This window comes from Vombatus ursinus, unplaced genomic scaffold, assembly GCF_900497805.2.
Source record: "Vombatus ursinus unplaced genomic scaffold, bare-nosed wombat genome assembly UNPS02014820.1, whole genome shotgun sequence".
NCBI lineage: Eukaryota > Metazoa > Chordata > Mammalia > Diprotodontia > Vombatidae > Vombatus > Vombatus ursinus.
In genome coordinates, this window is record NW_020954598.1 from 4,796,319 (window position 1) to 4,813,998 (window position 17,680).

Here is a 17,680-nt window from a genome sequence, read left to right on the forward strand (position 1 = left end):
CCATCTCCCAAGTGCACTATGGATGGCTTGAAGAGCTCTCTCAAATGCCACTCTCCTGGAGGTCTAAGAAGGAGCAGCGAAACTATAACATTCTAGGACTGAAAAATCACTACTTGGCCACCCTGACTGCTGATGTCAGCAGCTCCTACCCATCTTCCACCCTGGGAAAGGATGAATATTCTGCTTTTCTCATGAGCAAATTTTTTTCTGTATCAGTACAATCCCACCAGTCACACCATTTTGGTTAAAAGTTGTCTCCTGGCATCTAGCCTTCCCTCTGTGGATTCTAATATCAGCACAGCAGAGAAGGCTATTCAGCAAATCCATAGATGAACCACAATCTTTGCAGCTTTTTAAAAAAAGTAACCCTATTATCTTTTCCTCCTACCCCATTCATTCATTCAATTCATTCGATAACCATTTATTAAATGCCTCTGATATGCCAATCACTGTGCTAGGCACCCAGGATATAAACATATACAAAGTTATTGGATGTGCCATTTGAAATCACTGAATGCAAAGTATGGAATAGTTTGGCAAGCAGCAAAGCACTTTGTTCCTTGGAGATTAGGAGCCCATAGCTCAAGCACAAGCAGGTGAGGTGCTCCAGAGTTATCTGGTATTGGAGAACAGAAACTGGTTCCCCAAAGGTAGGGCAGTCCAAATTAGTGACTCATCGCAGCGTGCACCCTGTAAATTGGTTGTCCTGAGTTTGCCCCATCTCCAGTCACCATGTGAAGATTTCAAGCGCAGCCTGGCCCAAGGCCTCTGGGAAGTGGTACTGGCAAGGAGCTCGGATATGAGATGATCTATTGTTCCGAAGGAATATACCAAGGGTCCTATAGCGTGTGATGATGCTTTGAAGCTACATGAATGTAAACCGGGTAAGAATTGTATGCCTTTACCTAAATCATCCTGTGCCTTCCAGGCTTAGCTCAGCCACCCACCACTGATGACCTTTCCCAATCCCTCCAGTTATTAGTGTTCTCTCCACCCACCAGAAATTACTTTGTATTTTCTTTGCATATATTTTCTATTTGCTTATCTGGTTCTTTTGTGTGGCCTGAATAGAATGTCTGTTCCTTACCTTAGGGGCAAGGCATTTCTTATTTTTATTTCTGTATCTCCAGTGCTTATCACAATATCTTGAACATAGTAGATGCTTTATAAATGCTTACTACATTAATTAAATTGAATAACCGGCCAAAAAGGAGCATTTTGGAGATCCAGACTAACTATATTTGAGTACCAAGAGGTATGACTATTTTGTAATCTGAAAGAGATGGCTTTTACCAGACTTGAATGTACTTGATTATTACACAGTGATATAGAATACAATTAGAAGTCATGGAGGTCAGTCATGTAAAACAGCTCTAATAGGGTGAATATACTTAGCAAAGCCATTTGTAAGCCCTTTCCCCACATTCCTCCATACTGGTTATATTGATTATTTAATAATTTCTATTTAGTCATTACAGCTGAAAGTTGGCAAAGCCAGAAATATGCTATATTATAAACTGCTCAGATCTCACTCCCAAAGCAAATGAGAGTTTCCTGGATAATTCAAGTAAATACCAAATACCCGGTTTTACCTGAATTATCAGGCTAATTTCCACAGCCCTCTCCTTGTTGAACCCCTAAAAAGCTGGCCTCTGGAATGGATAAGGTTTAGTTCTATCTCTCATTGACTGCATAACTATGGTTAGAATTGCCAGCTACTTACTGTTGCTTTGTTCTGCCTCGTATAATTTCCAGATGTTCAAAAGCATGGAGGTCAGTCATGTTTTCAGGCCAAGCCTGAATCAGCAAAAATCCTGAAAGTCGATATGTTTCATAGAATCATAGATTTAGAGTTAGCTAAAGCAGTCCCCAAGGGGGAAAAATTATTCCTACAAACATGCATTAATGAAATAAAAAAAGAGATGATGAAATGAAAATGCATTTAAAAATTAGAAAGCCAAATAAACCTAAAAGAGAATATATTTAAAAATTAGAGGAAAAATTGACAAACTGGAAACCAAAAAAAAAAAAAAATTACAGAAATGAAATGTAAACTAAAAGCTTGTTATTTGAAAAGACTAATGAAATCAATAAGCCTTGAGTCAATTTGACTAAAAAGAAGAGAGGGAAAAATTTAAATCAACAAAATGGAAAGTGCTTTATACATCATGTAATTTCCTTAGAAATACACCAGTTAAAAGTTTATTTATATACTTATATACACATTTATCTGGTTCTGCCCTGAAATCTGAACTTGAGGACTAAATGCCAAAATGGCGGTTTAGGCCCTTTCCTTCTCCCTCTATATGTACAGGGCTGGGCCTGTGGAAAATTGCAACATAGACAAAATCTGTCCAATGTCTTTTCTGTGGACCCCTGTCCAGCCTCTGAGATGGTCTTGTTTGCTTTGCCCATCAAGGTATATCCTCTCACCATAATGTTTGAAAATTATCATTCTTCTCTTCCCCTTGATGTTGTAACTTCATTCCTTTAAGGAGGACAGACAATGATGTGTTCAATCTGACTTTGGAAAATACGGAAAAGGGTCAAAAATGTTGGAAAAACTGATAATTTACCCTTTTGGAATCTAATTATAGGACCATTCTGAATGTAATCCTATTTCCCTTAAGCAAAATAGAAATAGGGCTACTGGGATGAGGCAGAGGCCTATGGCCTATCTAAAGTAGGGGCAAGCATATGAATCACTACATTTTTAACTTGAAGAATTTAATTTTAAATGATGAAATTTCAATTGAATATTGTTTGAGGGTTGGGTTCCTTTATAGTGTACCTCAGATTATACCACTGGTCATGTACATGTATATAAATATATATTTAGCTATTGAAACCCATGCCATAAGGGTGGAAGAAAATCTGATTTCTAGTCATAGCCCTTTCACTGACTAACCATGTAACCTTGGGAAAGGTCACTTTACTACTCTGGGTCTGTTTCTCTTCTATAGAATAAAAGATTTTGTATTAGATGACCTCTAAGCTTTAATCTAGCTCTAACACTCTGTGGCTGATTGGGGTTTTGTACAAACCTGATATTTCCTTCACGGTCCTGAGAATATTCAGTTCTTTGGGATCTAAAGGTGGAGTACGGGTGAAGGAGTCACTGAAATAAACATAGAAACTTATCATCCAGTGATCACAGACCCAAGAAAAGCAGCACACTTTGTGCATTTCCTCTTCACAAACTTCTTACCCTTTAAATGCAACAGGCAATATATGTAGATCGCCGCTGATGGTGGTACAATTCTGAAATTGTTTGATGTTTGTCGCATTGATGGAGAGAACATCTTTAAATTCACCAATTCCTATTCCATTGCAAACTATAAGAAGAGCAGAGAAGATTATTCAATCCAGCTTTCTAGAATGAACAACTTTCCAGATAAACTTCAAAATGTCTTCCTCATTGCCTTTGGCTTGCCATACAGTTGTCATATTTTGCAATCAGTGGATTACTGATCATTACCATTTAAATCCCATTCAGATAGGGAGAAAAATCCATCATTGGGCCATACAAGAGAGATTCAATTCAACAATCTTCGTTTCAATGTTGCAAAATTCGTCTGCCAACCACTAACCCTGGCTCTTCCAAGCAGGTAAAACAGGATGAGTATGGCAGCTGAACATCTCACTAAACTCATTTTTTTTCCTTTTTTTTTTTTTGGTCACCCTCTCCTTCTCCCATCACAGCCAGTGAGAAAAGAGCATTAGATTAACATTCTAGACACCAATGTGATGTGGGACTATTTGTTTCACCTCCCTGGGTGGGTCTCAGTTTCCTCCTTTGTAAAATGAAGACATTAATTCTAGGATAGCTGCCAGTCCAAGGAAGTGTTTAGGATTATGGACTTCTTTTAAGGTCTCCTCCTTGTTTCAGTAACAGCAGCTAGTTATTACACACTTTTACAGCAATGGCCCTTTCTTGCGTTTATTAATAAGCAATTATTAATAGCATCACAAAATACCATTATCAGGCACTAGGGATGGAAGGAAGGAAGAAAGAAAGGAAAAGAAAAAAGAAAGGGAGAGAAAGGAAGAAAAAGGGGAGGCAAGAAGGGAGGAAAGGAAGAAAAAGAAAGAAATGAAGGAGGGAGGAGGCGGAAAGTAAGATGTAGAGGAAGGAATGTGACATGCATGCTCATGAATACACACAAATCCATATATTTCTATGTATACATACATGTTCATGTATATATACACACATATGTTAATGTAAGAGAAAGAGACAGAGACAGACACAACATAAAGTCTGTCCAGATCTGCCTTAGTGTAGTAAGGGTTTGTGTCCTGGACCCCTTTAGTAGTTTGGTAACATCTATAGACTTTGTCTTAGAATGATGTTTTTAAATTCATAAAATAAATACACCAGATTACTTAAAAAAAAGGTGTATTGAAATAGTTGCCAAAATATTTCTTAAAAAGTCATGGATCCCCTAAAATCTATTCACAGATGCTTTGGGGTCCATGGACTCCATGGTGTGCACAGTACCAAATAAGTGTCCCTGGCGACTGTCTTTGATAATCATGGAGTCATAGGCACCTTGGAAGCAATCAAGTCAAACCTCCTTGAAGGGTTCAGGATGACAGATGAGGAAATTGAGGCTGCTAGGGATTAAATGACTCGCCCAGGGTAACACAGCTATTAAGTATTTGAAGCAGGTCTTCTTGACTTTGAGTCTAATATTCTAACTACTGTAATACTTAGCTGACTTATACAGGTAGGTTGCAATGTCTTATTGGAAGGAATTTTCATATTGAGAATAGACAAAAATCACCAAGGTTGACAGAATCACAATTTTTTTTGTTAATTTACACACACACACACCCCTTCTGTTAGATAATTTGGGGAAAGAAAACCTTGGGACCCTCCTGTGGGAAACATCTGTTTCCCAGATCTTCTGCATCTTTAATCCAACATTTTCTCCCATAGCCTGCCACATGCCAGATGGCCCTGCATTTCTTCTCATGGCCTTGAGATAGCATCCTAGGATGCAGAAGGAGCATTGAGTGGAAATAGAGCATTGTGATATAATGGAAGATGAAAGGCTCATTCAAATCCCGCCCCTAACTTAATAGTATTGTTTTCCCCAATTACATGTAAAGATAATTTTCAATATTCACTTTTATAAGATTTTGAGTTCCAAATTTTTCTCCCTCCCTCCCCCCTTCCCCAAGACAGCAAAGAATCTGATATAGGTTATATATGTATAATTATTTAAACATATTTCCACATTAGTCATGTTGTGAAAAAAGAATTAGAACAAAAGGCAAAAGAAAGAAAAAAAACAAAGAAAAAAGTGATAATAATATGCTTCTATCTGCATTCAGACTCCATAGTTCTTTCTCTGGATGTAGATAGCATTTTCTATCATGAGTCTTTTGGAATTTCCTTGAATCATTGTATTGCTGAGAACTAAGTCTATCATAGTTGATCATCGAACATTGTTGCTGTTGCTGTGTAGAATGTTCTGGTTCTGCTCACTTCACTCATCATCAGTTCATGTAAGTCTTTCCTGGTTTTTCTGAAATCCACTTACTCATCATTTCTTATAGTACAATAGTATTCCATTACATTCATATACCACAGCTTTTTCAGCCATTCCCCAACTGATGGGCATCCCCTCAATTTCGAGTTCTTTGCCACCATGAAAGAGCTGCTGTAAATATTTTTGTACATGTGGGCCCTTTTCCCTTTTTTATGTTCTCTTTGGGATTTAGACCTAGTAGTGGTATTGCTGGATCAAAGAGTATGCACAGTTTTATAGCCAGCCTGTAGGGCATAGTCTCAAACTGCTCTCCAGAATAGTTGGATCAGTTTACAATTCCACCAACAATGCATTAGTGTTCCAATTTTCTCACATCTTCTCTAACATTTGTCATTTTCCTTTTCTGTCATATTAGACAATCTGATAAGTGTTAAGTGGTACCTCAGAGTTGTTTTAATTTGCATTTCTCTAATCAATAGTGATTTAGGGAATTTTTTCATATGACTACAGATTGCTTTAATTTCTTGATCTGAAAACTGCTATTCATATCCATTAACAACTTATCAGTTGGGGAATGACTTGTATTCTTATACATTTGACTCAGTTCTGTATACATTTTAGAAATGAGGACTTTATCAGAAACACTGGCTGTAAAAATTGTTTCCCAGCTTTCTGTTTCCCTTCTGATCTTGGTTGCATTGGTTTTGTTTGTACAAAACCTTTTTAATTTAATGTAATCAAAATTATCCATTTTGCATTTCATAATGTTCTCTATCTCTTGTTTGGTCATAAATTCTTTCCTTCTCTGTAGATCTGACAGGTAAACTATTCCCTGTTCTCTTAATTTGCTTATGGCATCACCCTTTATGTCTAATTATGTATCCATTTTGACCAAATCTTGGTATACAGTGTGAGAGGTTGATTTATGCCTAGTTTCTGCCATACTATGTTCCAGTTTTCTAGCAGTTTTTGTTAAATAGTGAGTTCTTATCCCAAACAATACTCACCCCCCTCCCTTCTTTCCCTCTACTGTAATAGGTCTTTTGCACCTCTTCATATGATGTAATTTACCCTATTTTGCCTCCCCCTTTCCTCTTTACCTGGTGCAATCCTTTTTTTTCACTCCTTAATTTTTTTATATCATCACATCAAAATCAACTTATACTCACACCTTCTGTCTACGTATATTCCTTCTAACTGCCCTAATAGAGATACAGTTCTCAAGAGTTACAAGTATCATCTTTCCATGTAGGGATGTAAACAGTTTAACCTTGTTGAATAACAAGTGGTTTTTTTTTTTCCTTTTCTTTCCTGTTTACCTTTTTTATGCTTCTCTTGAGTCTTGTATTTGAAGATTGAATTTTCTTTTCAACTCTGGTCTTTTCATTGGGAATGATTGAAAGTCCTATATTTCATTGAATATGTATCTTTTCCCCTGGAAAAATTATGTTCAATTTTGCTAGGTAATTGATTCTTGGTTGTTATCCAAGTTCCTTTGCCTTCTAGAATATCATATTCCAAGCCCTCTGATTCTTTAATGTAGAAGCTGCTAAGTTCTGTGTAATCCTGACTGTGGCTCCTTGATATTTGAATTCTCTCTGGCTGCTTGCAGTATTTTCTCCTTGACCTGATAATTCTGGAATTTGCCTACAATATGCCTTGGAGTTTTCATTTTGGGATCTCTTTCAGGAGGTCATCAGTGGATTCTTTCAATTACTCTTTTACCCTCTGGTTCTAAAATATCAGGGCAGTTTTCTTTGATAATTTCTTGAAAGATGCTATCCAGTCTCTTTTTTGATCATGGCTTTCAAATAGTCCAATAATTCTTAAATTATCTCTCCTGGATCTATTTTTCCAGGTCATGAAGTATTTTACATTTTCTTCCATTTTTTTTGACTGATCCTTTGACATTTTTTTGACTGATCCTTGATGTCTCATAAAGTCATTAGCTTGCACTTGCCCAATTCTAATTTTTAAGGAATTATTTTCTTCAGTTAGCTTTTGTATCTCCTTTTTCATTTGGCTAATTCTACTTTTTAATGAGTTGTTTTTTTTTCAGTGGATTTTCCCCCCATTTGGCCAATTGTATTTTTTAAGGAATTGTTTTCTTCAATCAATTTTTGTCCTTCCTTTTCCAAGCTGTTGACTCTCTCTTGCTTATCTCTCATTTTTGTCCCCCACTTTTTCTTCTATCTCTGATTTTTAAAATCCTTTTTGAGCTCTTCCAAGAAGGCTTCTTGGGCTTGAGACCAATTCATATTCCTCTTTGAGGTTTCACTTGTAGGTATTTTGACATTGTTGTCCCCTTCTGAGTTTGAGTTTTGATTTTCCCTGTCACCAAAGTAGTTTTCTATGGTCAGGGCTCTTTTCTATTTTTTTTGTGTTCATTTTAAAGCCTATTTCATGGCTTTTGAAGTTGAGCTGTCCTGCTGGAGCACAGGGGGCACCGTCCCTAGCTTCTTATGCTGGGGCTCAGGGACCTAGTCACTGGCTTTCTGTGCTGCGGCCTCAGGTGCTGGCAGCTTGCCCACTGTACTATGGTGGCCCAGTCTAGTCAAGTTTGTTGTGCTGGAGTTCCAGGACTGGCAATTTGCCTTCTGTGCTGGGGCTGGAGGCCTCACAGCTGGCCTGCTGAGCTAGGACCAAGGGGCTTCCATTGCTGATCTGTGATGTGGCTCATTGTGCCGGGCTGCTCTCACCTTCTACCCAAGTAAGACAGACTTTTCCAAGTTATCTTGAGCTAGAAAATTGTTTCATGCAATCTTTGTGTAGGTTCTGCCACTCCAGAATCCATTTAAAGTCTTGATTTAAAGTTTTTTCCTAGGGAAACTGGGGAAAGCTCAGGCAACTTTCTGGCTTTTCTTCACCATATTGGCTCTGCCTTGGGCTTATTCAAAATTAAGGGAAAAGGCCGTCTTTCATTTTGTTTTTCCTTCCGAGAGAAAATGATTGAGAACTGTTCTGTCTTCAAGCAGATTAATTCTTTCCTTACTCACTTAGATCAGGTCTTATTTCCAAGTTCTTAGGCTTTTCCCCCAGGGGGGCATGTGCCCAGAGGTTTCCTGAAGACTCCAGATTTGCAGAGTGAGGTTCTTTTCCCCAATTCTTTAATAACATTCATCCCTCAGTTTCTGGGGCTCTTCTTGCTCCCACACTTCCAGACTTATCTCCAAACATTTATCTCAGGCTATTCTCTGCTTTTGTTTTAATGCTCCCAAATGAATTCTATTTTGCATCATATGAAGTTCAAACATATGACTTTTGGCACGAGGCTTGCTATACTAATAAGGTTAGTGATATCCAATGTTGAGTTTGTATTCCCAAGGCACAGAAGAGGCACTTAATAAATGCTTGTTGAATTGCACTGAAAATAGTCAAAAAATCTTTGTATATGAATATAATGGTGCCTTAAGAAATGATGAAAAGTATTGTCTCAAAGAAACCTGGGGAGACCCCCAGCTGACCTAGGAAGTAAAGATCAAGAATAACAAAAATCACCCTTTCTCACCTCCTGTAGCTTTCTTACCTTTACTACATGGACCTTCACACTTTTTACATTTTCGGACGCCATCTTCCTCCACTTCATAGGTCTCAGCATTACAAGAACGAACACAAGAACCATGGTCTGTCACCACATAGTTATCTAAGGAAGAGGGAAAGAAAAAAGGATCATGGAGCAGAGCTAGTTGTTTCTGGAATGAGTTCAGTTCCTCAGTATCCAGGTTGCAGAATGGACACAATGCTTTCCCCTTGTTATTTACTTTGTACATAAAACTATATTGAAAACAAACCACATATGGGGCAGCTAGGTGGCGCAGTGGATAGAGCACTGGCCCTGAAGTCAGGAGGACCTGAATTCAAATCCGGCCTCAGACCAAACACTTGACACTTACTAGCTGTGTGACCCTGGGCAAGTCACTTAACCCCAATTATCTAAAAAACAAAAAACAAAAAACAAACAAAAAAAGAAAATAAACCACATATGCAGTTGTTTCACCAGAAGTAATGAAAACAAAAGAGCTAAATAGAAAATTATAGGTAAATAGTTGCTGGAGGAAGTGTATGCTAGCAATTCCCAATACTTTTAATTATTTAAAATGTTTATCATTTAAATATGTTACATCAAATTATTTAAATAGTATTTACATTGTTTTTTATCTTCAGAATACCCATAGTCATAAAAATACCTAAATTTAAATTCTTTGAAATTAGCTATTTCTTTAAATCCTCTCAAATTTGAGCTATTATGTATTTTCAAATTTGTTTTTAACCACATAAATTTGTGACAAGATCCTTTCTCCGTCTAGCACTTCTTCATGGTCTTTGGGTGACTTCCCCCTTGGTATCCATGTTGACATAAGAGATAGAGTGCTGGGTTTGGAATCTGGCAGCTTGGGGTTCAAATTCTACTTATTCACTGTGTGGCCCTAGACAAGTCACATCAGTCTTTTGCATCTTAATTTCTTCATTTGCAGGATGAAGGTAATTATACTTGGAACACATATCTCACAGGATTGTTGTGGGACTTGAACTAAGAAATGGAAGTGCTTTGCAAACTTTAAGGTGCCCTTTAAATATTAGTTGTCATTATGTTCATTAGGACCAAATTTCTCATTTGGCATCTTAAGTGCTCTTAGGTCAATTCCTTGCCCTTTTTTATTATTTTTATTCAGCCTTAACTCAACATGGAGATTCTTTTGTACTCTGTTAACTGACATTTTACAAAATAAATTGTTTTAAAGAGGTCTTAATTCACCAAATCTGCTTATATTATGTTCCCCTCTACGTTATAAGCTCTTAGATGTTAATCAATAATTTTTCAGGAGACGTGGAGGGGAAATATCTTCTCTTCCTTTTGTATCCCTCTAATCTACTGAAGATAGTGTCTTATATACAGGATTGAAGGCTGGAGACTAAAAGACTGAAAAAACCATGCATAACTAATCTTCCTTCCCTATTCTACTTTCTAAAAAATGATGGGCCATTGTCCACTACTAAATTACTATGTGACACTGGACAACTCAATTTGCCTCTCTTGACCTTAGTTATTTATTCATATATTCATTCATTCAATGATAAGAGCCTAATGAGTTTTAAAACACTGTGATAGACGCTGGGGGAGAATCATCATCATCATTATTCTCATGGCCTTGGCTTTTACAGGTCTGATCTATAGAATGTGTAAGAGTGGACTGGATTCCTCTAACATCCCATCTGGGTCTAATTGTAATTTTATGTAAAGTTCAGTGTTACCAACTAATGTAGGCAGGGAATGGAGACTTAAGCCATCAATGAGTTTATGGTGCTATCTGTCTCACCTCCTATTCCAAGTATACTTATCTAACACTCAGACACTATTTTTGTTTTAACTGAAATTGAAAGGCGTTTAATGAAAAACCACTTTCCCCTTAACATCTCTCCTTCCCTTCCTTCTCAGGGGATTGGAAATCCCAGTACCTGAAAAAGTGAGAAGGAGAGGGGAATGCTTTTAGAATTGAAAGATACCAATGTATAAGATAGGTCTCTGTCTATAAATTCTCTAATTTAATGCCCTCAGTGAAACACTGAGGGAGTTTGAATGACTATAGACCACTGACAATGAGACTACTTGCCCTTTGCAGGTGACAGCTGGACGTCAAAGTAAAAGAGTCTGGCAAAAATAGATCTTCCTAAGGAATAGAATGCAGCCACCCTACGCATGAGAAAAACTAAGATAATGACCCTTCAGCATAGAATGCTACTCACCTGTAAGCAGGTCTAGGACCTGGGGCTTCCTATCTAAATCCCTTTCCCTTCAAGGAGAGGTACCAGGACATTATGCCTTAGTTCTCTGCTTGGCAGCTGCATGATGGCAACTACATCCTTCATGAACACCAGAGGAATGGCATTGATCCATCTCCCTCAAAAGTGCATGGAATAAATTAAAAGGGCCATTATAAGGGTTCCTAAATCATGAAATCTCAGTGGGGAAATCCTAGAAGTTAAATGACAACCTTTGCAGTAGGGGCTGTGGTGAACTCACGTGGGCACTTTCGTACGCAGGTGGCTCCAAAGCTGTATTTGCCTTCTGGGTTGACATCCATCTGGTACGTGGTGGGGTTGTACAGCATCAGAGGGGGGCAGGTGTCTTTGCATGTGGCTTCATCTCGAAACTTTCGACAGACCTGTTGCAAGATGGAATACCAATGAAAAGAGATTAGGCACACACTTCCAAGCAGGTCAAACCACTCTAATTGGAACTGAGTGTCACATAGTATGAAGATGCTTTATTTCAGTGAAAGATAACTAGATCAGTCACTTAAAAATGAGTCACAACATTCCTTTCTCTTTGCTTTCGTTATTGTACCTGGCCTGTTCAGAGGAATGTATGCATTACAATGCTTAGAGGAAGACGTGCCTGATAACTTTTCAACCAAAACTTAGAATCATTATGAAGCTCATGAGCTGTCCTAAGTCCCCTTCTTTTCAGAATCAAGCACACTTGATTTCCCCCAGGCCCTATGTAAGGACACATTTTTGAAATCCAATAGACCTTTCTCTGTGGGAAACAGTCTAGCTCAGAAAAATATAATGGAGCCTGGAGTGAATAGAGTGAATCACAGGAATGGCGAGTTCAAAGGTCATCTAGTCCAACCCATACCTGAAAGGAACGCCAGCTACAATGTGCCTTACAAGCGGGTCGTATTCCTCAGGGAACAAAATGTTTCCTGAAATATTCCTTTCCAATATGAGTTAAAATTATTTTATGATGACATTTAGAAAGACTTCAATCAATAAAAATTTTATTAAGTGCCTACTATGTGCCAGGCACTGTGCTAAGCACTAGGGATAGAAAAAGAGGCAAAAGACAATCCCTGTCCTCAGGAGCTTATAATCTAACGAGGGAGACAACATGCAAACAAATATATACAAAGCGAGCCTATACCGGATAAATAAGAAATAATTAACAAAGGGAAGACACTGGACTGAGGAGAGGTTGGGAAGGCTTCTTGTAGAAGATGGACTTTGGATAGGACTTTGGCATGGAGGACAGCCCAAGAAAAGGCCCAAAGTGGAAAGATGGTGGGTCTTGTTTATAGAACAGCCAGGAGGCCGCTGGATCAAAGGAATCAAACATCCCTAACTCCCTAGGGAAGGCTGTGGATGCATACCTATAACTATGGTCCTAGCAGTTCCAAAGGGGCCCTAGGTCTGGGTGTGTGGCCCGTCTAGGATCCTTTTAGTCAAGCAAAATGAATTTGAGGAGGTTTTGAAGCAGCCTACTGAGGCTTTCTTGCAGATGCCACCACAGTGAAAAACAGAAAGTAATTTTGAGAGCTCTCTGTGGCAAACTGTGATGTCACTATCACACAAAGTCATCTGATTCTCCATGAAGTAAAAGTACTTTCCCCATCCCATGCCTTCTCAGGGAACTGTCTCTGAGGGTTCAATCTCAAAATAAAATGAGTAGAGATAGCAAGTGGGTACAATACTGGACTTGAAGTTAGGCAGTTCACATCTGGCTTCAGACACTTACTACTTTGCTGTGTAACCCTGGGCAGATCATTTCATCTCAGTCTAACTGTTTTCTCATCTGTAAGATGAGGTTACTAATGGCTCCTATCTCACCAGGATTCTCTGAGAATCACATGAGATAACATATGTAAAGTGCTTTGCAAATCTGAAGGTTCTATATTCATTATTATAAGACACTGCAGGAATTGGGACTCCCTGAAGGCTGCACAATGGTTTCCTCTTACCAAGCAGTCACTCTCTCGAGGTCCAGTACAACCTGCTGCACACTGGTTGTGGCAACAGTCACTAGGGGAACTACCGCGACACCGTCCTGAGCACTGCTGGGCACAGATGGTCTTTGTCACTGAAAAAGAGCAAAGGTCACAGGTGAACCAGATGTTCATTAAAATGTTTTTTTTCTCCTTAAAGATTTTTGGCGGTTATTTTCCAGGTGGATCAGGTTCATCAAAGGTGAATTGGATATTTATTAAGATGGAAGTTTTTCAAGTTTTGGTGAGTCCTTTTCCAGGTGGGTAGGTTCTAGAGCCAGACCTCACACCTGATAAGGGTAGGTTGTCGTCACATGCAATAAGGAGTTTACTTTGCCAATTGCGTAAGGAGTTTCCAATGCTATGGAGCTGAGAGGGGATAAAGAGAGGTGCGGCTGTGTCCCTTGAAGGTAGAAGAGGATATGTCAGTCATTGCTCTAAGGCTTTTTTAAAGAACTTCTTGTTTGAGGGTTTTTGGTAAAGCAATACTACTTGTCATTTTTTGACAACCTCATCAGTTCCACATGAGTTTCTACTCTAAACTGATCTTGCCTGGATAATTTTGTGAAGATGCTAATGCTTTCTTCCTTAGAACACCCTGTTGGGTTCACTGTTCTGAATAGGATGGCTTCTGTTTGGGTTTCAATTATCAAACATGGCCTCCCTTGTATTTACAGTATACAGGAACTTCATAGGCATTTTCCATTACAAACATTGACTAGAATAATCTTTGTGATTATTATACCTTTTTCACTGACCTTGTTCAGTGCTGATACCAGAGATTTTTCATAGGTAAGGGGAACAGTACGGTAATAGATGGGTTCAGAGAAGAGGTGTGAAGTTGTATGGTATTTCAGAAGCAAGTTCAGGGTCATATGAAAGCCAAAGTTTAATTTTCATCTGGTACTAAACAGCCAGGTCCAGAGGCAAGGAGGCCTGTTTATGTTCTCAAAATGAGATGGCAATATTAGATCTAGCCTTCAAGACCCAGAAGGAAGAACAATCAGGCGAGATCAAATGTCAGCAAAACATCCAAAGTACCCAGATAAATTAAGATTCATTCAAAAAGTACTCTTCCAAATTTGATTTGGTCAGTGTAGGACTTCAGTCACTATCAACTCTAATAGACTAGGCCAGTCCCTTGTTCCCTTAATTGAGTTTCAGTTATAAAAAGCTCGCTACCAGGCCTAGTGTTTCCTGTAATCAAATCAGGTGAGCTCCCCAGGCTTTGGACCATTATCAGAAAAAAAAAATCTTATATGATCCTGAGTCCAATGGAAGAAATAATTAAAATGATAGTACACAGTTAATGTAATGTTTTAAGTTTTTACAAAGTGCTTTACATGGATTATCTTATCTGGGCATTGCAACAGCCACCCAGGGGAAGGCAGTGAAGATATTATTATCCCACTGGTAGATTTTCAGGTTATTGCCCAATCATTTGAAGAAACTGAGTGCATATATAAACAGAAAAAATCCATATACTTACAACTCTGGCAATTTTGTGGTCCAGGACCCCAACAGCTTCCATTGGGACAACTAGAATCACACTTTTCACCTAAAATTAATAATTAAAAAAAAGACATGAAAAAAAGATCCAATGAAATAATTTTGTCCATTATTCCCAGAAATTCTGAATGGAATGGAAACACAGCAAAAATAAACAGTAAAACCAGCTACAGATGAAGAAATAAAAGCTCACCAATAAATTAAGCCATTAACAACTTTAAGAATCAGCATTGGGAAGGAGAGAATTTAGTCTAATCTCCTCATTGTATAGTTATGAAGAAATTGACCTAGAGAAGACAAGATTATCCATCGAGGTAATGCAGAGCTGGCACTAGAACCTATGTCTCCTGACTTTTAGGTGAGACTTCCTTCCACTAGCCTATGCTGCTTTGCTTTATCTGATATTGCATGAGCCAACAAGCATTTATTAAATACCTACTATGTGCGAGGCACCGTGATAAGCTTGTTGACATCTATGAGGTAACTGAAGAACATAGTACTTAAGGGGTTTCTTTTAAATCCTGGCATTTTCGGTTGCCTTTACATGCTCTGTGTCACAGTGCCTTGCATATAGTAGGTGCTTAATAAATACTGTTGAAGTGTTCCTTATTTTTCCATGCTCTAACAGTCACCAATAATAAGTTTACATGTACAGGTAAATCTCCCCATTTCAAGTTACTACATTAATCATTTAATTTGATTGTCTCTGAATGTAACTATACAATAAGGCACACATGTCTTGTATAGTCTGGGCTTTGAATTGAATTTTGGCCTGTGAAGATGAAAAATCTATGTTTTTTTGGAAGCCAATTTGAGGGATTGCTGAGTGGCCTGAGAAACTCACTAGTGTATTGAGGTCTGCTACTGGTTTGTAGGACTTTCTTAAGTACCTAAAATTACACTTGTTAGTTATATTTCTTTGTTTAGAAACTATTGCAACATGTAATTTAGTTTCTTGATTCATGTAAATTTCTGTATGTCATTTATTCATGTGAATAATTCTGTATGTATTTGCTCTTCAAGGTTGCACAGAGTAGGAAAATACTGAAATATCAGATGGATTAAAAAATTAAATCAGTCACGAGAATAATTTTTGGTAATAATTTGTTTTTATTTTTAGGCAATCAGGGTTACCCGACTTGCCCAGGGTCACAGAACTTGTAAGTATCTGAGGCTGGATTTGAACTCGGGTCTTCTTGACTCTGAGGCTGGTGCTCCATCTACTGCACCACCTAGCTGCCCTGGTAATAATTTAATAACTTAGAAGTAATTTTATTCCTGAAGTTTCCTTTTTTCTCTAGTAAATTAAAATATTTATTATTTGATAATCAGTTTTTTGTTTTTATTTTATTTCATTATATTTTTGGGGGGCAGCTAGGTGGCACAGTGGATAGAGCACCGACCCTGGATTCAGGAGGACCTGAGTTCAAATCCGGCCTCAGACACATAATACTTACTAGCTGTGTGACCCTGGGTAAGTCACTTAACTCCATTGCCTGGCCAAACAATTTTTTATATGTATATATTTTTAAACCAGGGTTGATAAAAAGGGTTTTTGTTTATTTTACAGCCTTTGAAATAGCTCGTTTCTGCAAGGATCACCATTCTCATCTCAATTCCCTCAGGTATAATGGATGGCTGCCCTTGTGTGTGTGCATGACCATCTGTGTAAAACGTGTGTGTGTGTGTGTGTGTGTGTGAGTTTGTGTATACATATATATGCGTGTGTATATATATATATATATGTTTGCATATGTATATGTAATGACAAGACTAAGTGATCACTTGGACATGAATTACAGCTGTTTCTAATTCTATCATTAAGAAAAATCAACTTACATACTAATAAAGACTCCATGTTATGATTATAGGTATTATAGGAAAATGTTGACTCAGACTCTGAAATGAATGTAAAATTCATATATTATCATTTACCGGGAGCCAATAATATGAAGGCACAAATAACTTGATTCAAACAAACACTTAGAAAACTGAACTGACCCATTAACACATAACTGATTTTCACCTGTGACATATACATTGTGACCCAAACTCAAAATGTGGAGACTGTTGAGAGCTACCAGGCATTAACAGCAATGACCAGTCTCATGCTTTGGACACAAATTATACGTATTGTGTTGAAATAAAGCATAAATATTGGACAGAGTGGTTACTTCTCTACTGGAGAATATCTAAGAGAGAAAAATTCTGACAATGATTAGCCATAGAGCAGACTTTCCAGAGGCTAACCTCTGATAGCTCCTACCCCAGTCTAGAAGAGTCAAAAGCATAGCAAGAATCATTACAGAGAGACTGACTAATTGAGAGTCTTCATTTGAGGAGAAAAGCAAAGGCTTTCTTGGTTGCCTAATCTGGTTAATCTATGGCTCAACAGTTACAGAGGATATTTATAGAGATATTTCTTGAATGATAGTTCAGGTTACTAGCCTGGACAATTTACCCTTCCCACTACCCACCAAATAGTTTCCTTAAAAGCCAATTGTATCACATAACTCATACATGACTATACGGACTTGAGATAAAGGTATCAGTTTCTTATAAAATGAGTTGTTTGTAGCAATCTAATTAGAAACTGAAGGGACCATAGGGACTATTAAGTCAATCCCTTCCCTTCATTTTGCAGATGAGAAAACTGAGCTAGGCGGAGGTTAAGTGACTTGTCTAGGGACATACAGGTAAAAATATGCACTGTGCCATGTGGGTGACTCCTTTCTCTCACATAATAGTGTATTCACTCCCTCTGCTCCCTTATATGGGCCCTGTTTTACCTACCTTGAGAATTCATTTACCTTTTAAAAAATAAAATGGCAGGGGGATGGGGAGCTTCTAGAAAAGATGCTGAATGAATATTCTTCCTCTCCTTCCCAGAACCAGGGAATTACTAGAATT

At 38.0% G+C, this 17,680-nt stretch overlaps 1 protein-coding gene across 3 annotated transcripts in view; it reads right to left on the reverse strand.

Annotated features, from left to right (window-relative positions):
* Nucleotides 1-17,680, reverse strand: part of EGFR (epidermal growth factor receptor) — a 249,476-nt gene that overhangs the window by 65,805 nt on the left and 165,991 nt on the right. For all 3 annotated transcript variants that reach the window (XM_027837181.1, XM_027837180.1, XM_027837183.1), the window contains exons 5-11: nt 14,751-14,819; nt 13,238-13,356; nt 11,521-11,662; nt 9,025-9,141; nt 3,209-3,335; nt 3,045-3,118; nt 1,724-1,814 (exon numbers count right to left, since the gene is read on the reverse strand). In XM_027837181.1, coding sequence (XP_027692982.1) covers nt 1,724-1,814; nt 3,045-3,118; nt 3,209-3,335; nt 9,025-9,141; nt 11,521-11,662; nt 13,238-13,356; nt 14,751-14,819 — 739 coding nt within the window. The remainder of the gene's footprint in view (nt 1-1,723; nt 1,815-3,044; nt 3,119-3,208; nt 3,336-9,024; nt 9,142-11,520; nt 11,663-13,237; nt 13,357-14,750; nt 14,820-17,680) is intronic.